At 45.7% G+C, this 23,191-nt stretch overlaps 1 protein-coding gene across 3 annotated transcripts in view; it reads left to right on the top strand.

Annotated features, from left to right (window-relative positions):
* Positions 1-23,191, top strand: part of USP25 (ubiquitin specific peptidase 25) — a 469,204-nt gene that overhangs the window by 253,973 nt on the left and 192,040 nt on the right. For all 3 annotated transcript variants that reach the window (XM_086934051.1, XM_086934050.1, XM_086934049.1), the window contains exon 14: positions 8,891-9,102. In XM_086934051.1, coding sequence (XP_086790177.1) covers positions 8,891-9,102 — 212 coding nt within the window. The remainder of the gene's footprint in view (positions 1-8,890; positions 9,103-23,191) is intronic.

The raw sequence follows: 23,191 nt of genomic DNA, 5'->3' as shown, positions 1-23,191 counted from the left end.
AGAAGGTACCTCAGGTTCACTATCCAAGGCACGCATTATCAGTTCAAAGTCCTACCCTTCGGAGTCACCACAGCCCCAAGGGTGTTTACCAAGTGCCTGGCGACAGTGGCAGCGCACCTCAGGAGGCAGAACATCCATGTCTACCCCTACCTCGACGACTGGCTCGTTCAAGCCAGGTCGGAACAACAGTGCGCCGCGGACATGTCTACTACCATTCACCTCCTTCACGACCTGGGTTTCTCGTTGAATTACCCAAAGTCACACCTTCAGCCGGCACATGTCCGACAGTTTCTGGGTGCGACAATAAATACCCTGACGGCCAAGGCGCAACCAAACCAGGTCAGGATAGACAGCATGCAGTCTCTAATCCAAAAGTTCAGACCGAAACACTCACTTCCTGCACGAGTGTTCATGCAGTTGATAGGCATGATGGCCTCCTGCATCTTCATAGTCCCTCACGCACGGTTGCATATGCGCCCACTCCAGGAGTGCTTAGCAAATCAGTGGACACAGGCTCAGGGACAATTAACAGACCTAGTGTTGGTTACCAGTCGGGCATACAACTCTCTGCATTGGTGGACTCCACACAACCTTTGCAAGGGCCGACTGTTCCAGGAGCCAGTGCCACAGGTTATCCTGACGACGGACGCATCTCTCCAGGGATGGGGAGCTCATCTGCTCACTTACACGGTGCAGGGACTATGGACGACGCAGCAACAGAAGATGCACATCAACTATCTAGAACTGATGGCGATCTTCATGGCGCTCAAGTCCTTCATTGTACATCTGTGCAACAAAGTGGTGTTAGTCCGGACGGACAACATGACCGCGATGTACTACATCCAAAAGCAGGGGGGAACCCACTCACCGCAGCTGTCTCATCTGGCTCAGAGCATGTGGAAGTGGGCCATTCAGAGGAACATCTTCCTCATGGCAGAACACCTCCCAGGGAAGGACAATCAGATGGCGGATCTGCTCAGCAGATACAGCCATCAAATGCACGAGTGGGAGATGCATCCATCGGTACTCCAGCCGTACTTCCAAAAGTGGGGTCATCCAGAAATAGACCTGTTCGCCACAAGGGAGAACGCAAAATGCCAAAGCTTCGCCGCCAGGTTCCCACACCCGCAATCACAGGGCAATGCGATATGGATGAACTGGTCAGGCAAATTTGCGTACGCTTTTCCCCCGACACCTCTGATACCACTGGTGGCGAGAAAACTAAGGCAACACTCGATGACACTAATCCTAGTTGCTCCAACGTGGGCGCGCCAGGCCTGGTACACCACGTTCCTCGAACTCTCAGTGGTACCGCACCAAAGACTGCGCCTCACGCCCAGACTTTTGACGCAGAACCATGGAGAAATTCAGCATCCAGATCCGCAACAGCTCAACCTAGCGATCTGGCTCCTGAAGTCTTAGAGTTTGGATACCTCAACCTACCTCCTGAATGCATGAACATCATCAAGGAGGCGAGGAAACCGTCAACCAGAGCATGCTATGCCGCAAAATGGAAACGTTTTGTCATTTACTGTGCAGACAATGACATAAACCCGCTAGATGCATCTATCCCTAACATTATTTGCTATCTGTTACACCTTTACAAGTGCAAACTAGCGTTCACTTCTATTCGGATACATCTATCCGCCATCGCAGCTTACCTTCAAAACAGGCAGCATCTCTCGGCCTTCAGGGTGCCTGCCATTAAAGCGTTTCTTGAAGGTCTGAAACGAGTCATTCCCCCAAGAACACCGCCAGCTCCGGTGTGGAACCTCAATGTGGTCCTCACCAGACTGATGGGACCACCATTTGAGCCACTGCACTCGTGTGAACTGCAATTCCTAACGTGGAAAGTAGCTTTCCTAATTGCTATTACGTCACTAAGGCGTGTTAGTGAGCTACAAGCGCTCACAATCCAAGAGCCATTCATTCAGATTCATCCAAATAGGGTAGTGCTACGTACTAACCCCAAATTCCTTCCAAAGGTGGTGTCACATTTTCATCTCAACCAAACTATCGACCTGCCGGCATTCTTCCAGAACCCACAAACAGTGGCGGAAAGAATGCTCCATACGTTAGACGTACGGCGGGCGTTGATGTACTACATAGACAGGACACAACACTTTAGGAAAACAAAACAACTCTTTGTTGCCTTCTCACCACAACACAAAGGCAACCCCATTTCCAAAGCGGGAATAGCCAGATGGATTGTTAAGTGCATTCAAATCTGTTATCAAAAAGCCAAGCGCACTTTAACAATACCCCCAAAGGCGCACTCCACACGCAAATTGGGGGCATCCATGGCTTTCCTAGGAAACATTCCTCTAGAGGACATTTGCAGAGCAGCCACGTGGACTACACCACATACCTTTACAAAACACTACTGTGTTGATGTACATTCCAAACAGCAAGCAGCTGTAGGACAGGCTGTTCTCAAGACACTTTTTCAGGTTTCTGCAGCTGGCACGGGCAACCGCCGCTGATGGAGGGACTGCTATGTATTCTATGCTAAGATATGAATTTAGCAGCCCACATGCCTCGAACTGAATATGCTACTTACCAGTATGCATCTGTTCTTGGCATGTAGGGCTGCTAACATTCATATCGCCCACCCTCCTCCCCGGTGCCTGTCGCAGCTGCAGATATACTATTGTATTCAATCATTAGCATGGACATCCTTTATACTTTTCACTCTATCCTCTGCCACAATGGCGAAAAACAATCTGAGGATGGAGCCGATGCCCATGCGCACTGTAGTCCAGGGGAGGAGCCACCTATCTCAGGATACTTCGAAGACTCTTCCAGGACAACATTGTGCGATCATCCGGACCCAACACTAGGCGGCGATCTAATGCTAAGATATGAATGTTAGCAGCCCTACATGCCAAGAACAGATGCATACTGGTAAGTAGCATATTCATTCTCTCCCTGTTAACAAAAAAAAGGGGCAATAGAACCAGTCCCTTTGCCTCATTAAGGCACAGGAGTGTATTCACTATACTTTCTAATACCAAAAAAGGACGGCTCTCTAAGACCTATACTGGATCTAAGGCAAATAAATCTATACATTCAGTCAGACCATTTTCATATGGTCACTCTCCAACAGGTACTCCCACTACTCCAACAAGGAGACTTTCTATCCACTCTAGATTTAAAGGATGCCTACTTTCATATTCCCATTCACCCCGCTCACAGGAAATATCTCCGGTTTGTGATAACGGGCAACACTACCAATTCAAAGTCCTCCCATTCGGAGTAACCACAGCACCCAGAGTCTTCACTAAATGCCTCGCAGTAGTGGCGGCTCACTTAAAAAGACAACATATTTACGTTTTCCCTTATCTGGACGACTGGCTCATAAAAGCCAAGTCACACAGCAGCTGTGTTCAACACACATGCAAAACAATACACTTGCTGCATGATTTGGGATTCCCAGTCAACCTCTCCAAATCTCATCTCTAACCGTCCACAACACAACAATATATAGGAGCTACAACAAACACTTCAAAAGCTCTAGCATATTCCAACCCAGCCAGAAGAAGCATCATACAAGCCCTCATATCAAAATTTACGCCTCAACACTCATTACCAGCACAAGTGTACATGCAGTTAATAGGAATGATGGCTTCTTGCATTCTGATATTCCCTTACGCAAGACTCCAGATGCATCCCTTACAGGAGTGTTTGGCACGTCGGTGGAACCAGGCTCAAGGTCAGATAACAGATCTGGTGATGGTGGAGAGGCGCCCACATAGCTTTCAGTGGCGGAACACTCAAAACCTTTCCAAAGGGTGGCATTTCCTAGACCAGGTTCCACAGATAGTGCTCACAACAGACATCGCTCACCGGCTGGAGAGCTCATCTTCAAAATCATACTATTCAGGCCATATGGACACCTCAACAAAAACAATTCCAGATAAATTATCTGGAATTGCTAGCGATCCTCTTGGCATTAAAATCATTTCAACTACACCTAGTTGTCAAAGCTGTCCTGATCTGTACAGTCATGACAGAAATGTATTGCATACAAAAACAGGGGGCGACACACTCTCTGCAGCTTTCACACCTAGCTCAAAGCATGTGGAGGTGGGCCATTCGGCAAACCATATACCTCCTTGCAGAACACCTCCCAGGAGTACACAATTAGATTACAGATCTGCTCAGTTGTCAAAAACAGCAGATCCATGAATGGGAACTTCATCCTCAAGTTCTGCTTCCATTCTTTCAGATGTAGGGCTACCTAGAAATAGACCTGTTTGCCACACCATCACGCAAAATGCCCAAGGTTCACATCCAGGTATCCACACCTATTGTCCAATGCGCTTTGGATGAACTGGTCAGACAAATTTGCTTATGCTTATCTACTTTTTTCACTCATTCCCTTAGTGGTTCAGAAGCTCAAACAGCATTCCCTCAGAATGATCCTGGTGGCACCCACATAAGCCCGACAACCATGGTTCGCAACCCCCTTGGAACTATCAGTAGTTCCTCATCAAAAGCTATGCCTCCCACCCAAGCTTTTCATTCAGAACCATGGAGAGATAAGGCACCCAGATCCCAGTCAATTCAACCTTGTGATCTGGCTCCTGAAGTTTTAGAGTTTGGTCACTTCAAGCTCCCACCAGACTGCATGAATATCATTAAACAGGCTAGATGTCCTACCACTAGAGCTTGCTATGCCGCTAAGTGGAAAAGATTTGTGATGTACTGTACCAATAACAAAGTCAACGCACTAGAGGCTTCTATTCAAAACCTCCTCTATTACCTCTTCCATCTACAACAATGTAACCTAGCCTATACATCCGTTAGACTTCATCTCACTAGCAATAACAGTCCATCTCCAAAACAGACATTTGTATTTATTTAGGGTACCAGCTATTAAAGCACTTATGGAAGGACTCAAAAGAATAATCCCACCTAGAGTTCCACTTTCACCAATATGAAACTTGAATGTGGTCCTTAACAGGCTCATGGGTCCCCCATTTGAACCTCTGCATAAATGCAAATTACAATTTCTCACCTGGAAAGTAGCTTTCCTGGTTGCAATTACCTCTCTCAGAAGAGTCAGTGAACTCCAGGCATTAACCATACAAGAACCATTTCTGCAAGTTCATCATAATTAAGTGGTTCTTAGGACTAACCCAAAATTTCTACCTAAAGTAGTGTCTCCCTTCCACCTTAACCAGTCTGTAGAACTACCAGTGTTTTTCCCTCTACCAGACTCAGTAGCAGGACGAGCTCTTCACAGCTACGCGTAAAAAGAGCAACACTTTACTACATTGAAAGAACAAAATCCTTTAGAAATACAAAACAACTGTTTGTAGCTTTTTCCCCACCTCATAAAGGCAATCCAATCTCAAAAACAGGGATTGCAAAGTGGATTGTTAAATGTAATGATCAAAGCAAACTCTTGGACCAAATTAAAGAATTATTTTTCACCAATATCACTGAACAATGTTTATACTATCAACCATAGAGACACTCCTGTACCTCACATTAATTACGAACTTGAACCCAGAAAACAACTGCAAAGACACACGACTAGAAGTTACAACTATTACAGAAAAAACATTATTTTAAAAATGTATTTTTATTAATAGTTCATCATAGAATAAAGTTCTCTTTGATCAAAATCAAATCGCATGAATCAAATTTTATACAACAAATAAATGCATAACACTAAAATATGTGAGCGACAACTGACATGTGAAACATTAAAAACATCATAAGCTAGTTATCCCAACAAGAATCAATCGGATGTCTAAAGGTCTGCTATTCAATGGTTAGGTGGGACAACGAAGGTTCCTTGGATATGATTAAACAAAGCGTTGATGCATTTCGGTGGTAACAAAATAGTTTATACAACCACCTTCATCAGGACACATTTAATAAGTAGTCTCCCTTATTGTTGACACAATTTCATAGCACCTTAGCGTGGTGTGTCTCCTATCGCTATATTATTATGATACAGTGAAATTAAAATTTCTTTCAGCACTGGGAATTTATAGTCCCATCATGGTGTTGGTCAATCAAAAGACTGACTATTCCTCAAGCCTTTATTACAGTCGGGTGTTTTGTACGTCAAAGGCAGAGAAACCATACTCCCCAATGTCGTCAGTGGGAACCTTACCGGGTGCCTTTAAATTGTATAATATGTCTCTCAACCGAGACAATCTTATTGGTAGTCTTCTGTATTTTTATAACGTTCCGGGATAGTGTTCTATTCGGTCACCCATTAGACGTTCCCTTTCTTTCAATTTGTAAAAAGTGCTCGTACGTCGCGTCTTCCTCCGTTCAACCCAGAGGTGTGATTGTTAAATGTATTCAAACATGCTATGCTAAAGCTAAACACACATTAGCCATTTCCCCTAAAGCTCACTCCACATGTAAACTAGGGGCATCTATGGCATTCTTAGGGAACAGTCCCCTAGATGACCTCTGTAAAGCAACAACTTGGTCTACACCACACATGTTCACAAAGCACTACAGCATAGACATGCTAGCAAAGCAACAAGCTAACCTGGACCAGGCTGTATTAAGAAGACTTTTTCAAACCACTGCAACAGATACGGGTTGCCACCACTAAGGAGGTAACTGCTGTGTGGTCTATGCACAAGTATACAATCTACAGCTCGCTAGCCTGGAACGGAAAATGCAACTTATCGGTATGCATCTGTTCTTGGCATGTAGAGCTGTAGCGCCTCTCCGGATACCTCCATCTGTTCCAGTACTATCTTACTTGGATACATTACACATAGACATCGTTTGCTTTTTCTTAATAACTCCATCACAACCCTCCATGGCAAAAAGAATCTGAAGATGGAGTCGATGCCCATGCACACTGTCATCCGAAGGAGGAGTCACCTACCTTGTGACTACAAAGACTTCTTTCAAGACAAAAACGAAGTGCAAACATCAAAGCCCAACACCAGATGGTGATCTATGCACAAGTATATGAATCTACATTTCTAAATGCCAAGAACAGATGCATACTGGTAAGTAGCATTTTCCCTCTCGTAGATCACGGAACAGCAAGGAGAATATGCAAATGGAGCCATTCTCTAGCAATCGAGCTTTTTCATGGCAGTAAAGTAGTCCTTACTATTTGTCCCTTTTATTAGCACAATTATTTTGTATTTTTATATGAATCTGCCAATTTTCTCTTTTCAATGCTTAAAGCAGACTAAGCTGTCTTTAGGGCAAGATGCTAATCATATCTTATTCAGGCAAAATGTCCCAGGACCACAATAAGCTGTAAGAGTTGCCCATGCAAATGTGTTAACTCTTACTCAACTGGATCCCCGAGTGTTAGTAACATAACTAAGGGTTTTCACCTAGCACTACCACCAGCATCTCTCCTTGGTCTCTAAAGCAAACCAAAAATACTTTGTTGCTACTTGCTTTCATGGACAAGAAAATGTTGTTGGTCTTTGAATGATATGTGGCCTTTGTGTTCCGCAAATCTGCTGCTAGGTCTTTGTTCACTGGGTTCGATGAATACGGTACATTAGAATGATGCTTCAGAGCCAGTGCTTTGTCTCCTTCAGCTATGCGTAGGAATGTTTTTGGTATTGATTTGTTCTGCATTTAGTAACGCACTGTATGTCTCTGTAGTGACCTCAACTAGAATTTCAGTGTCTTTTGTTACTAGCTCCCTCACACCCCTATGCTGAACTTCACTCTCCATCTAGGTTTTTGAATGGCTACAAGTCTTTCCTGTGGCATAGATGATGTGCTTCTAGTGGGGTGTGGTAAATTTCAAAATTCCCTCTGCCCCCCTTCTGCAGGTTGACCCTTTGGGCCATGCTGTTGTTCTTTCTTTACCAGTGGTTTAGACGAGGCCATAGAGCATCATATTCTGGGAAGCTAGCTATCGTATTGGGTGGGTCATTGCTGCTGCCAGATGATACATGCCCTTTTGTACCAATACTTTTCAAATAAATTTTTTACATTTTTACATGCCTTGGAAATAGTCCCCAGAACCCACATCCTTTTCCGGGGATGTCCCATTAGTCTGAAAGGAGAAGGATGTAGGATAGGAGTAGAAGCGCCACCGTAGTTTATGATTTATTTATTTATTTTTAATATTTTTATTAAAGAAAGTGACAGAAAATGTACTCTTGTGCAAATAATCCCATAGTGCAGGGTACAGTCATTATCACATTGACAATTAAGTTGAATCAGACATATAAATTACATATATTACTCCCCATCCTTATTTCTCCGCAGTTCTAACTCCACCACATGGGACACACATATCTCTCCTCTGTACAAATTCCATTTGGACCACTTCCTGTTCCATTTCTTTGGGCACCCTCTTGCGATAAACACTTCTTTCTCAGCTATCATACACTTATCGAGCTCCCTCCTCCATACTGCTATTTAAGGTGGCCTCACTCCACCCCACCTCCTAGCAATTTCTCTTTTAAATAACGTGAAGCCCAGCGGTGCAAATTGTTGTTCCGTCTCTGTAAGATCCATCGCCTCCCATATGTTTAGCAGACCCAGTCGTGGCGTCAAGGTAAGTGTCTTTCCCAGGGCAGAATGCATATGTGTTGTAATTCGGTCCCATCTGCTTTGCACCAGTGGGCAATCCCATATCATATGGTAAAAGTTGACTGACTGCCTACATCCATTGAAGCAGAGATCGTCTGGCCTAGACCCAATCTTTGCTAGAGTAATCCCAGTCAGATATGAGCGGTGGAAGATACGGAGTTGAATAAGGCGGAATCTGATCGGATGGCAGCCTCTCTGAGAGACAATATGTAGTTGATAACTTGAAGGGTTACATATATACATGTATATTTGTTTGGATATTCTTTATTTTACTTATACACAACAATGGCTTATTTAATCTAATTTAAATGCTTGTTTTATTCAACAAATACAGCTCAACAGAGCAGCATGGGCCTTGTCCATCTGTGGATGTACCTAGCACAGCTCCATCTCAAAGATCGGTGATACACAAACCATTCACACAATCTCGGATACCTCCAGATTTACCAATGCATCCAGCACCTAGAAACATCACAGACGAGGAACTATCCGTGCTAGAGGGCTGCTTACACCGCTGGAGGACGGAAGTAGAGACTGACACTAGAGGTGAGTCCTTTAGAATTCAGTCCAATTTTAACTTTAAGCCTGAAAACGTTTTAGCTAAAAGATTATCTTCTTCTATACTAGAATAGTGATGTGAAATAAATAGGAAGGAAAACAAGTTAATTTGTCATGCTAGTGGAATGTGAAGACTTGTAAATAGTCTCCATCTTAGTGTGATACATATCCCAGAGCCAATAAGTAAAAAGAAAAGGAATACAAATGTGTGTGTATGGATGGATATATATGATCAAGGCCACATGTCTGGCGGCCTAAACGTGTCATTTGGACATTTGATGCTCTAAATAAACATCATTAAGCAACAAGTCTTGCCTGCGGAGTCTGTTTCCTGGTACTGCGCCGCTCCCTGTGAAGGTTGCATCGCTGGGATCCTGATGTGACCTATATATATTTTTTCCTTGTGTCGCAAGGACAATCTGAATACAGGAGATATGTGAATATTACAATATCCCTACATGGCAAGATAAAATAGGAGCCCATAAATAACTTGGATTTATTGAAGCTGGCTGACTTATGGCCTTCATTAAACGGGTTTTAGAGAATGGCTATTAGGTTTCTGGCCAGAGTAGGCGAATTGTGTAGAGAAAATATCATTGCGTCAAACTGTATTAGTGGAAACATTCTAGTCTTTGACATAAGCTATTTCTCAAAAGAGCATGCACTTTTTTCAGGCTCGTCCAGCAAATTCATTCTATACCTGTATGTTTTTTTTGTTTTTTTTAATGTATCCTTATTGTTTGTGGAGTTTTGAAGCTCTTTGGCATGACTAGAGCGAATGAGTTATGCAGAAGTCTGTGTAAAGCGTGAGAAACTAAAATGTCTTTCAAAATGAAGTAAATTCAAAGATGGACCATTCTTTGATCCTGTGCTCTTTCTCTTTCATCATGTGTGCAAGGAAAACATGGTTTGTGTTTTATGACTTTGGATCCCTTTGTTTTATAAAGCACCAACATATCTTTCTTCCAAGTAAGACATTTTGAATGTGGTAGAAAAGGGAAGAAAAGCAAAAAATAAACTTAAATAAAAAACAAAACAAAAATTGCTGTAGGCAGTGTGTGAATCACGGAAACCAGAGTTTTGAATAGGGCAGTTAAATAAATGGGATTTCTGGTTGGCTAGGGCATGCGCCTAAGCCAGGCAGAAGCCACCACTCTAGTCAGGGCAAGGGAGTTCCACACCGAAGCTCACCCCCTTAGAAGCTTGGCAGTGCAGTCAGGCTTATCCCAGAGGCAAAGTGTAAAGCGTTTGCGCAACACACTCACACAGCAGTGACACACTAGGCACACTACTAAAGAAACTCCACACAAGGTTTTGTAAAAATAGCCTTTGTATAATCCATAAAACACATTAGAACATATTGCATATATACATACTCTGCCACCAGGCACTTGTCATGTATTTACGGGCCAATTGGGCCACCGTCATTATATCACAACTCAGTGAAGACAACCAGTAACTACTGGTAAGGGTTCTCTTAGCATGAACACATTATGCATGAACATCATAGCATTACCTAGTATAGTGTAATATGCAAAACATAATCCGCATTAGGGAAGTGCATCAGATCCACAAAACCACATGCCCCTCTTATGCATAACCTTAACTCACAATATGCCACCCGATCCGTGGGGGCCGACTGGCCCCCAACACATATAGGGCACGGACGCAGTGGCCTCTTCTGTCCCAATTGGCAGTCCCAGCGCTTCTGCGCTCACCTCCTGGACTGGGTGGTAGACCAACGTAATTCCTTCCTTCTTGGGGACTACTAGTACTCCTCTTCCTGAGTGAGGAGCGGGTGACCTCCGTCGAGGTTTACCCCAGATTGCCCAAAATACCGCAATGCAAGGGTGGGTAGTGCAACTCACCCTTTCTCCTACACATTGAAGAATTCCTCTGACGTTGCAGCTGCCTGTGACCCTGCGGTGCAGCTGTGATAATACTAGGCCTTCCTGGTCTCCTCGGGTGGCGGGAAGTTGTAGAATGGGCTCCGGTAAAACAAAGGCAGCAGGGCTCCATTGGAGTCTCCTCTGTCTCTCGTGGGAGAGCGGACCCTTTTCTGGACTGCACCAGGAGCCCTCAAGGCTCTAACACGTTCTTGCTAATGGCCCTGCCCACAAGCTGGCTCAGACAGCACACAGGGCTCTCCTTGTTAACATGGAGCCCCGCCCACAAACAGACTGCACATCAGCCTGGCTACCTTTTCTACCTTTGGAGTCAGCTCCTGTTGGCTTGCCGTTCACGGCCACAGCTGCGCCCACAACCAGGAAGCCCCTGCCTGGCTTCCTGTTCAGACCACAAAATACAGAGTGAAGTCTCCAACTTCTCTGCCCTGACAATGCAGCCCAACACAAGCTGCACGGCCACACGCTGCTCCGGGCACCAGTTACAAGGAAAAGTAGAGCGCTCATCCTGCGCTTGCCTTGTCAGCAGGGGAGGATCTTCATTCTCTGTCTCTCCCACGGTTAGACACAACCAGGGGCAGACAGCACCCTCTCACAAAACTGCCAAAAGTGCAGGGCTGGGCTCAGGCAGGCCAGCTCACAGGGTCCTCCAGCAGGGGGGGGGGGGGAGGAGGGAGGAGGGTCATTTGTGCTGTTCCTCCCGGCGCCCAGCAGTCCTCCACAAAGCACCAGTTCCGTACACCAAGTACAGCACATTTAGATGGGGTCACAGCCCCAATATTTATACTCCCTCTAGTCCTTGTTCTTCCCTTGCACAGGGCCCTGGACCTAGTCCAAACCAGTTCTGGGGGGCAAAACACTCCCCATTACCAGTGTAGAATCTGGCCCCAGACACACCTCAGGGGGGCAGAGCCAGCATTGTGGAAGGCTGGCACAGACCTATTCAGGTTCAAGTACTACTCCAAATGCAGGTCAGGCCTATTCAGCCTAGCGCAGACTCACCCAGGCCCTCTGGAGCCACTACATCCAGTGCCAGACATGCAATAGACAACAGGTAGGCCCAAAGACACATAGCATACAGAAATGCCCACTTTCAAAAGTGGCATTTCGAAAATAGTGATAATAAATCTGTGAACACTATTACCCAGCATTTATCACCACTATTCCAGACAAACCAAACTTGATCACGCCACTCCTCTCCTATCTGGAACTGCCACTGAAGCACATATCGGGGAATCCCCAATGCATTCCTTTGAGAAGACAGCCTCACAGCAGTGCGAAACCAACTAGGCTGTTTGTCACTACCAGGATATGCCACACACTTAAGACACATGTCCTACCTTTTCCCTACACCGCACCCTGCCCATAGGGCTAGCTAACACCGAACAACAGTGATAAAGTGCCCAGAGTCCTAAAACCACCACCAACGACTGGTCAGAAAAAATTACCGGAAGAAGGCAAAAGGTTCTGGGATGACCCTGCAAAAAGTGCAACTTCCAACAGACCGTATGCAAAATACCTAAATCAAAGTCTACCTCGATCCTCTTGTGAATTGAATTCCTATATGGAAATAAAAAGACCATTGAGTCTTCCCTATTTACCTATTGCAGCCAAAAAAATCTGCTCTTGTGAGTTGTTCTATTCCCCCTTTTAATAATAGGCCATTTTCTGTAGAATTTCAAAATTGCTGTCCTTTATTTCTTACACGCTGACATAATTAAGTGCTTGGTGGTCATAGCAGAAATGACTGTCACATAGAAAAGGTCCTTTGTCCATTTGCAAAATGAATGGAAGAAACGCCTGCGTCGAGCTGAGCTCAAGAGCCGACTGGGCTATGATGCCAAAGTTGTGGAGGACAAGATGAAATTCTTTGTTGATGGCCGTCACTTTGCCCAGAAGTTACTCATTGGGGTATTTACAAAGCGTCCAAGATTTCCCTAGACAGCTCTTGACCTTACTGACACCATGAAGTTGTAAAGATGGAGCTAGCAGGTTTATTGTGCGATGCAGTTGCCACTCTTCTTTCTGATTGTTCAACTGTTTCCGCAACATTTGTACTTTTGGATAAATGTCCGTTAACTCCTCCTGCCTCACTCCTTAGCACCGGTTTGTATCCATGTAAGCGTGTAATGTGTGATTAAAGTGTGCAACATCTTGAAATTGAAAATTATCCATCTGGGAGGATCTTACTGAACTTCGACAGAAAACGAACAGTAAGACACTTAAGGAAGAAATTACCATTGAATAGTTATCCCGTGCTGATATGCTAGAAATGAAAAATGAATTTGATTTATATCATCAGATTAACAAAAACACCTTCGCTTTTTGTCATGGTTAGAGGTACAAATACTTTGGGGGGGGGGGCAAAGTCGGAACTTTGAGTAGCATTGCTTTTTACAGAGCCACGCCTATCTGGTTAGGAGAAAACTCACAAAAAATGTGATTGGAGCCTCAGGACATGAAGATTAAATGTTGATCGGGCTTGAGGATTCCTTGTATAATGAACACTTTGCATAGTGCTATGGCAAAGATTATTTAGCACGTATTATCTGCACTTTGAGGAGCTGTAAATAGTTTACTTTAGTACTTTATACTTTAAAAAAGGTACTACTATGAAAGGTGGATTTGAAAGGTTGAATAAACGGGTGAACAGTGTTTAAAACACTCTTCACTCTAATAACATGTTGACGGTCACATATGAAGGAATTATATAAAACTTGTAAGTCTGCTGATTGTGGAGACATGTTATCCTTGTCTTGACAATCTATTTGCAAGATTTTAGTGATCAAGCAATAAATTATTATACCATTACACCCCCCCCTCCTGAGGGCTATAACTTCTGTTAAAAGCTGTCTCCCTAAGCTATAGGCCTGTGCGATGTCTTCTTGTGGCCCTTATCCTGGAGCCTTGTAATAACTTACGGTTTGCATCGAGTCAGGATTCTGCTTCACAAGATCAGGTGATATTGGGATTCTACTGTTGTGGCCCTTTGGTACTCCTGAGCCAAGCCACACATTGTCTTTCTTAAGGATATACCTAGCTATTAGTTACCTATCCACTACCTGAATAATTGCATCTCCTTCTACCAATCACAAAGGACACCTCTGCTCCACATGACCTATACTCCTTGCATGCTAAGAATTAGATCAGGAGGACGATCGTTCATGTACATCACTCCAAAAGCATGGAACAACCACCTCTCCACATCAGAGCCTTCTTCTCTTTTTTTCAATTCTGCATGATAGAGAAGACCTGGCTCTTCAATTAACCACCCCCCTAGGTGGGTCTAGGCACACACCCCTGCTCAGGGCCAGGATACACTTTCTGGTAATAGTGTACTGCAGCTGAAGGTTCTCATCTGCTAGAAAGAGAATGGTATCTGGTTGCTATTTGGGTAGCAGTTGAATGCAACAGGTGGTACTTTCTGCTGACCTTCAATGTTAGCAGTATCAGCCCTTTTGTAGGGTGCCCTAGCACAAACTGCATCTGTTTGTCATGTTGTGGACAAGAAAATGACCTAGAAACGCTCAACATATGTAGATATCCAAGGGTCACCTGCTTGCTGAGCAAATGATTACTGAGATTAGGATATAAAAGCAGGACCGAGATGTTTCGTCCAAAGTGTTCTAAATGCACTCATTGCTACCGAATAGCTGCATATGGAAGTGTCGCTAAAGTGTTAAATGCAGAGATTTGCATGACTGTGAGGCACTCACATGTGGGATCCTCAACATGCCCCCTTTTCTGCAGCGTATGCGCAGCCTTGCCAGCTGTTTATCTGCTGATCGGTCTAGATAGGGAACTTCATGTCTCATGGTGTAAACATTACTTTAAGTGCTGCATAGGTCACTTACTTTTAGTTCTGTTCCGCTCTTTTGCAGCAGTTTCTCTCTGCCCTCATGCTAGTTTGCTTACGCAAAAAACTCTATGGCTTTAAGCTATGCGAGTTGGCGAATGCCTACTTTTGTATGGTATTGGCACAATGTTCCTTAAAATTTTCTTGGTTTGCATGCATAGCAAACCTTAGAGAGGTTTGATTTCTTCAGTAAAACATGTAGCTACAGGGCCTCGACCACTGAGGAATTTAAATACTGCTATTCTGGGCATTGAGGTTGCAAAGTATCCACCCCATACTCCAATGATCCTGCCCCTTGGAGGTTGCCATCATTGGACCGGTATGGTAACAATGCACCCAACACCTAGAATAGTGAAAGGGCCTGGTTGCAATGCTTTTTCCAACCTGGTGTCCAGGGAAGTTATGTGAAGCACTCCATATGTAAGGGCTCTCTTGGGTCCAAACTTCTCCCCTTCTTTCCAAATTCTGTTGCACAGTGGAGCAGAGTGCAGAATCTTGCTTAGGCACAGAGGTATCAATTCACTGTTGCTTCTCTCGGTTTAAGCCTACATCTGTGGCCTGTTGCTCTGAGAGGTCAAGCCTGTGTGCATTTAGGTCCGGGTACCCAGTCTACTAGTCTCTAGTGACTGTGAGACTTGAACTGGAACGCTGACCCAAGCTCTGCCTTTAGGAGTTTTATTGCATGTCTTTTTTTTTAACTCTATTTCGACCGTACAGTATTCATTACATCAAGACGAACATATATTCTATACAACATGGTCATTTTCTCTTTATCTCTCAACTAAAACCTTGACAACTTGCATAAATATAATGGCAAGCCCCATAGCAAAAGTTGGCAGAACATTCAAGGCAAGTCTCTGGTGTGTTAACCCTTTCCTTGCTGCCGTCGGCCAATGGCCGATGCGGCCCCACCAGCGCACGAAAACACCCGCACCACGGCGCAATTACCACCGCGGTTAACGGGTTAATATCGGACTACCACCATCTCGAGCATCAGTATTTAGTGCAAAACGTCATTGAAGAACCAACGAAACAGAAAAATAATCATAACCCCTAACCTCCCTCCTCCCCGTAGCTCCTATCCCCACCCACTCGTCTCCTGGTCACAATAAGAACAATGTGTCACTCCTCGATATGGATGTCAAACAATCCTAATATAGTGTAATGGGTCCACATAGTCAGCATGTCTGAGGGCTCTTGTGCAGTTCAGTGTCATTTTCAGCACACATTGTGTTAATCATCCTGGCCTATCCACCTGCAGTGGTGCCATGCCCATCCCTTCCAGTTCTAACAGCATGACCTCCCACTCCTGCGCTATGGGTTACTTCCGCTGGCCTCTCTCCTCCTTTCGTTGAAGCGCCACCCCCTCCACCCTGCCCCACTTAAGTAGGTCTGTCTGCCATAAAGATGTACTAGGTGGCCTGGGGGACTGCCATCTCATTGTCAACACTCTAACAGCCAGCAACAGGGCCAAATCTAGAAACTTCAGTTGGGCTTTTTGTGTTTTGGGACGTTTACGGGACCCCACTAGACAATATAAAGCTTTCTCCGGCACTGGCAGAGTAGTAACGTTACGCAGTGTCTGACAAATCTCTGCCCAGTAACTTTGTAAGTGTGGGCATGTCCATAACATGTGGAGAAATCCAGCCTCATCTGCCCTACAACGTGGGCAACAGTGGGGAGAATCCGGGAACAATCTATGTAATCTCTGGGGAGTCAGGTATGCCCTGTGAAGCACCATTACCTGTAGGAATTTAAATTTAACATTCCTAAACACCTTCTTAGGATGCTCAAGAACAGTCCGCCACGCCCTATCAGACAACACCCCATCCGTGTCCTGAACCCAGGATTCTCTAAGTGCAGTAAGTGGAATGGCTGCATGCTCCCTGATCCCCGTTTAGAGCCAGCGTACCAAATGGCCTCCTGCCCCCATATAGTAAAGCAAGTGAACCAGTTCGTGTTGTATGGGTCGAAGTCGCTCTGGAGCCCAGGTGTGTCGTATGTAATGGGACACTGTGGCGTGCAACAAATTTAACCTCTGGGGAGCCCCCGTGGCCTGTAGGAAGGAATTATGGTCCATCAGTGTATCCTCTCCGAAAAAGGCACCCACCTCATCTACCCAGGGACGTATTTTATGCTGTGTGAGTCTGCCCTGTGGTGTTGGGAGGCCCAACAGGGGAATGTTCCCTGAAAAGGGTACTGCCACTGAGGTGTAGGCCAGTGCCTTCCTCCAACACAGTAGGGCCGTGCTCAGGAGGGGGTGGCATTCTAGAGGGAGCTTGCTTCTGGGTAGTAACAGTGAGTGCAGTTCTCCCCGCACCAGTCGGTCTGCTGAGTAGCTAATCTCGTGTAGGTTTCTGCCAGCTACCCAGCATGCCAGCCACTGAAGTTGGCTGGCATAGTAGTACCCACGAAAGTCCAGTGCCCCCAGGCCTCCCAACCTAGTCCCAAGTTGGAGCTTACGGAGACTGATACGTTGCCGCCCGGAGCCCCAAATGAGGTTTATCAAAATCGTGTTCAACACATTAAATATCTGTGTAGGAATAATGACCGGCAAATTAACAAAATAATATAACAGGCGAGGGAGCATGACCATCTTTGAAATGGCAATCCTACCCATAACAGAAAGGGTCAGGGAAGTCCAAAACCCTACACTGCTACGGAGGCGTGTGATAGCTCTTCTGATATTGCCCTCACTCTGGTCCTCAGGTGACTTGTACACCTGTATCCCCAGGTATTTGAACGTGGTCTGTGCTACTGGGATCAAATGTCCTCAAAAGTGAATGGATGGGGGGTGGGGCGACTCTCTAAAATAGAAGCCAGTGGACTTGTCAGGTTTGATGGCCAGGCCAGACACTTCTCCAAATCGGGTAAAAATGTCAAATAATGTTGAATGGTCTGCCTCTAGGTCGCGGAAGTACAATAAATTTAAATCATCTGCATAGAAGGATATCAGATTGTGTTTCCCCCCCATTCGGGATGCCCATCCGATCCCCTCACCTCAATTGTGCAGCATGTCATCTGCCGCTCTAGGTGTGACTGTGGGGAACAGGATCACACTATGGTCTGAGTCAGAGTGGACCGTGCTGTCCTAAGAGTCGGAGACAATCTTCTCCTGGTCCTCCCGAAAGGAGCCCGCCATAGCTAGCGCTCCCATCTTGTCTTCCCTCTGCTGCTCCCGCGATGGGCTGCGTCGTCCCGATCGTTGCCTCGCACTCAGGGGGTCTCTGTCCTCCTGTCCCGATTCCTCCTTCAAGCCGCCGGCCTCAGCGTCTTGGGTAGCATCCTGACTGCCGTCTATGCCCATCACTGCCAGCCATTCCTCCACATCCGTGGGGCTCTCAAAAAAGTGAGTTTTCTTATCATACACAATCTTGAGGCGGGCAGGGAACAGGAGGGCATATTTCAACTTGGCCTTTTGCAATTTCTTTTTCACCTCCAGATATGAAGACCGTTGCTTCTGGACTACATTAGTATAATCCGGGTAGAGGGATATCTGTTGATTTTCAAATTGTATAAGGGACTTCTCTCGAGCCTTCTGTAGGAGGAGATCCCAGTTGCGGTAGTTTAGTATTCGTAAAATCAAGGGACGAGGTGGGCGGCCCGGCCTAAGCCTACCGGTGGGAATTCGGTGCGCCCTCTCCACACAGAAATGTGGTGACAGACCCTCCGTGGCGACGTGGTCTCGGAACCATAGCTCCATGAAGTCTGCCGCATGGGTCCCTCACTGCGTTCCGGAAGGCCGATGACTCGGATGTTATTGCGACGATTGCGGCCTTCGGCATCCTCCACACGGTCAATCAGGGAGGCTACCTGCTGCTGGAGTTGCTGAATAGAGGTGTTGTGGACCGTCACCGCTGGGGTGAGGTCTGCGATAGCGAGTCCCTGGTCTTTCACTTTATCGGCCAATTTAGAGTGATCCGCCTTCAGCAATGAGAGGTTCGTGGTGAGGGTCCCCATCTATAGCTCCATCGCCGACCGGGAGTCTCTGATCTCCTTCAGGATTAGATCAAACTTATCCACTTGTTGTTCGGCAACAGGGTTCGAGCCAGAGGCCTCAGGTGGGGCTCGCCCCAGTTCGGCGCCCAACGCATGATGCGCAGCTATAGGTCCGCCTTGACCGTCTGGCGCCTTCACTCCTTTCCGGACCATTTTGAATAGGAGCAGGATCTAATCGCCACCAGACAAGAAGGCTCTACCTCAGGATGGCCCTGTATTCAAGAAAGTGTCTGTAGGGTTTTAGGACATCTCACTGCGTCACTCCTCGGGGTCCTCCAATCGAAGACGCAGGCCGTACAACCTAGCGCACCAAGGCGAGAGGAGCTGTTCGGCAAACCAGGAGAGGAGTTGGGGCACGCTCCCACCACCGGAGAGAGTGGCGGTATGTCCACCTGGTATCGCGCCACCATCAGGTGCACCACAAAGCGACTCCCGGCCAGTCGGGGTATTTCACACGTCACTGCCTGGACCGGGGCAGGCACCACACCTCAATGGGGGGGTCACACCGGCTCAAGCATTCCGTCTCCCCCTGACGGTGAAAGCGGGCAGCAGGGCGTAGGGCAAAGAAGAGAAGAAAGGTGCCTGGGCGCTTCAAGCCGGTCCAGCAGAGTCCGTCCGCCTCCCGGGTAAAGCCACAGTGTCCACACCTCCGTACCTCAGGCCTGCCCCCAGGACCCCACAGTGGCAGAAGAGGGGGTGCGACGAGAAGAGGAGGAGGGGGGGCCAGCTGCCCACACACCCTCGCTGTAGGGCACCGTGTGCCAGGCAACAGGGGAGGGGGAGGGAAAGGGAGAGAGGGGGCCTCCTCTTGATGCAGCTAGAGTCACTCCCCCCCACCCCCCTCTACCCCCTACCCCCTCGGCCACGAGGTTGCCTACCTCCGTGTAGTTTGAACTGCTTCCAGGTGCTCCGCCGGCCTCCAACATCGGGCAGGGTCAGGACCACTAATAGGTCGATCGCGAGCTACCCGTTGCTCTCAGTCTACTTTGGAGTAGCTTGCACAAAATTGTTATCTATCCCCTGGGTTGACAACATGCAGCTGCCCAATACAGAGGCAGTACTTTAAAACAAAGTGCATTGCCTGGGAAGCAGAATACGCAGGAACATCTAGCCCACACTCTTCTGAAAAATGATTTCCTTTTTTTCGTTAGCTGCTACTTTTATTTGTTTCCTTGTTTTGCTAATTATTTTTCTCCTTTTCTTCTGCCCATCTTTCTTATTACATTTTTTTTAACTTCCTTTTTTTCCTTTTTACCTTCCTTTCAGTCTCCTCCGTATTTTTGTTCTGGTCTCCCCACATTCTCCCCTTTATCAGCTCAACTTCTCAGCTTTTTTTTCCTTTCTTGTCTTTCTGCCAATGTTTTCAGTTTCTTAACTTTATCTTTGCTTTTCTCCTTTCTTCTACCTCTCGTCCTTTTCTCTCCTTTTTTCAGTTTTTCATTTCTTCCCCTTTATTTCCTCCTGTCTCCTTCCCATCCTTCTTTCTCTCCTTCCCATCCTTATCGGTTTTTCCTTTTTAACTCATTTTTTTCTTACTTTACTTTTTCTACCTCTTTTCATCTCAATATGCTACCCTTTTCCCGTTCTTTCAGGGTTTTATTTTTACTTGGTCTTACCTTGTTTCAGTCGTCTTTTTCTTTTCTTTTTTTTCCAACTCCTTTCACTTCATCCTCTATTACTTTAACTTTTTTCATTTTCTTTATTTCTTCCTTCTCCATTTTTTTCTCATACTTCTCAATTGTTATGCCTTCTCATTCTATCCTTTTTGTTTCTATTCTCATCTTTCCTCCTCCCTTTTTATTTCAATCTTTCCCTCTCTCATGCTCTCTGCCCTACTTTTGCTCTCATTCACACCCTTTCTTACTGTGTTGTATCCCTTTCTTTGCTTTCTCTGGTTGTCTCTTCCTTTGTTTCCTACTTTCTCATTTCTGTCTTGCTCGGCTTACATTCTTTCTCTCATTGTCTTGGGTTTCCTTCCACTTCTGCTTTGTCATCTTTGCATTTCCTTTTTTCTCCCTCAACTTTTTTGATTTCTTCCTGTCTGTTCTTCTTTGCTTGATTTGCCTTTCTTTTTCTCTCAGTTTTCCCTTGTTTTCCCTTGTTTAAAGAGTGCCTTTGAAAGAGTGACTTACAAGTGTAGAGGATGCCCCCAGAAATCGTCCAATATTGGGGGAATTGGAACACAAGCGGGGGCTCCTGTTCGGAGATCTGCCAAACTTGAAGAATACTGACAGCGTAGAGGGAGAGTCTTACCCCACGAGATGCAAAGAATAGCGAAATATGTTTGAAAATATACGAGGGGAGGTCCTTGTTTCTATGTTATGTATGATGTACTACATTGTTCCGACGTTATGTATGATGTATTACATTGTTCCGACTGAGCAAATAATGCCAACGCTATAATGTTTTTCTTTTGCCAATAAAAAACATTGAGTGCCTTTGTTCTTAAAGCAATCTCTTCATATGTTCATATCTTTTTCATTGTCTGGTTGCTGGACAGTGTGCCGATAACTGCTGATATATATTTACCTGTAGATAGCAATTAAGTCTACTTACACCTCGCAAAATGTATTTTTGCTAATGGTGCTTTGCGCTCTAAAACCCAAAATTTGAGCATTGATTTCTTATGCATTGCTTGACAATGAGAACACATGTCTAAATTAGACTCACCTGTTATTGTGATTCATAAACAATTACTTGGGTTCTCCTCAAGTTAAAATTCGGTATGGAGCTCTTGTTGCATTAATACTCTATGGGATGTGCCTAGGTTACTTAAACTTTACGTACACCTATTTAACACCAGAATATATATGGTGGCATCTTGGGTTTCATTTTAGTGATCAGAAGTAGCCCTCACTACAGAGCAGGTTTGAGACCAGTGCTCTATAGCCGCTGATCCTCAGACTCTCAAATTAGTGTCCCAAAAAAGTAATTAATCTCCTTTTGATGAGAAGAACCATTTCATTCCCCTAATAGATGAGCACCTGCAGTAGTAGAAGATGGTCACAGCCAAATTGTGGAGTGCTATAATAATGAAACAACTAGACCCCATCAGTCAGCTGGTGAAGCCATTGTACTTTATCAATGTACACTGCTGTTTTTGCCCCAAAATCTAGGCTGCAGCCTCTTCTTTATCAGGAAACAGGGAGTTGAAATTAAATGAAATTAAATTTGATTTGTAGAGCGCATGGCTGCCCAAAACCGTCCCAGCGCTTGCTTAGGGAACCCGTCCTGGTATTCCCCTGCGAGATAACCCATTACTGGGCATCCCCAAGGTGAAAGCCAGGCATCCCGCTGCGAGGGGCCGTTGTGGAGATTAAGCAAGCTATTGCCCAGAGTTACAGAGTGGGACTCCATGATTGGAATAGGCACCGAGGCGAGAATTGTCAGGTCCGGGGAAATTTGAGCCCAAGACCCGCCGAGGCGGGGAATTGAACCCTGGTCCGGGCCAGACCTCTGCATCAGGGTCTGCCGCTCCAACCACTTGAGCCACACTTCTCCAGTTGAAGAAGAATGCTTCAAAAGGAAGAGCAGGTCTGCTGTTTCACCGATTTCCCCATAGTCCTGCTTTCCCTCCTCAGCACCATCTTAGGAGGTGTTCTAGCTTTGCATCCATTACAAGCAGCACACATAGATAATCAACCCATGTATGTCTTCTCAGTTGTGCGGAACGGCTGAGCTCTAGTGATCTCACTGCCCCTGTCGTCCTGTCTGCCTCTGACCTAACTGGCATGTCTATAAGCTCTGCATGACGTAGTAAGGTGACGACTCCTTTTAGGAATATTGATGCTGCTCCTATCACCAGAAAGGGGACCGGAATATTACCCTCACAATATCCTTGCAATGCAAAGGGAGGAATCCTCGGCCCTGAGGATTACCTGATCTGAATCAGTTCCTGCTGTTGCAGATGGTCATGGTGGTGTCTTAGATAAGTTGCTGCCATTTGTTCAAAGCAGTGATTAAGTTCAGTGGCATTGAGTATGACCATTTCTGAGAGTAGCACAGAGAACTTGTCAGTTTTACAGTCGTTTACCAGCACTAGTATTCTGGGATCCTGCCATTTGGTCTTGATAAATCTTCACCTATGCTCCCAATGATTTTGGCCTGTGGTGACCTTTGTGCAACAACCGGTGTCTCACTACTACCTGTACTTAGTTACACAACTGTCTTGTCAGAGCAAAGTTAACAGAAGGTGTATAGGCTGAACTGGCCTTTGACACTTAGGATCCAGTACAAGCTTAGGTTCTTTGTGAAGCAACCCTAATCAATCATCTTTTCCTCCTTCCAAGATAATTGAGTTTAAATAGGCATTTTTTAG

This window comes from Lissotriton vulgaris, chromosome 8, assembly GCF_964263255.1.
Source record: "Lissotriton vulgaris chromosome 8, aLisVul1.2, whole genome shotgun sequence".
NCBI lineage: Eukaryota > Metazoa > Chordata > Amphibia > Caudata > Salamandridae > Lissotriton > Lissotriton vulgaris.
Note: the sequence above shows the minus strand (reverse complement) of the source record. Positions and strands in the feature narration are given on the sequence as shown.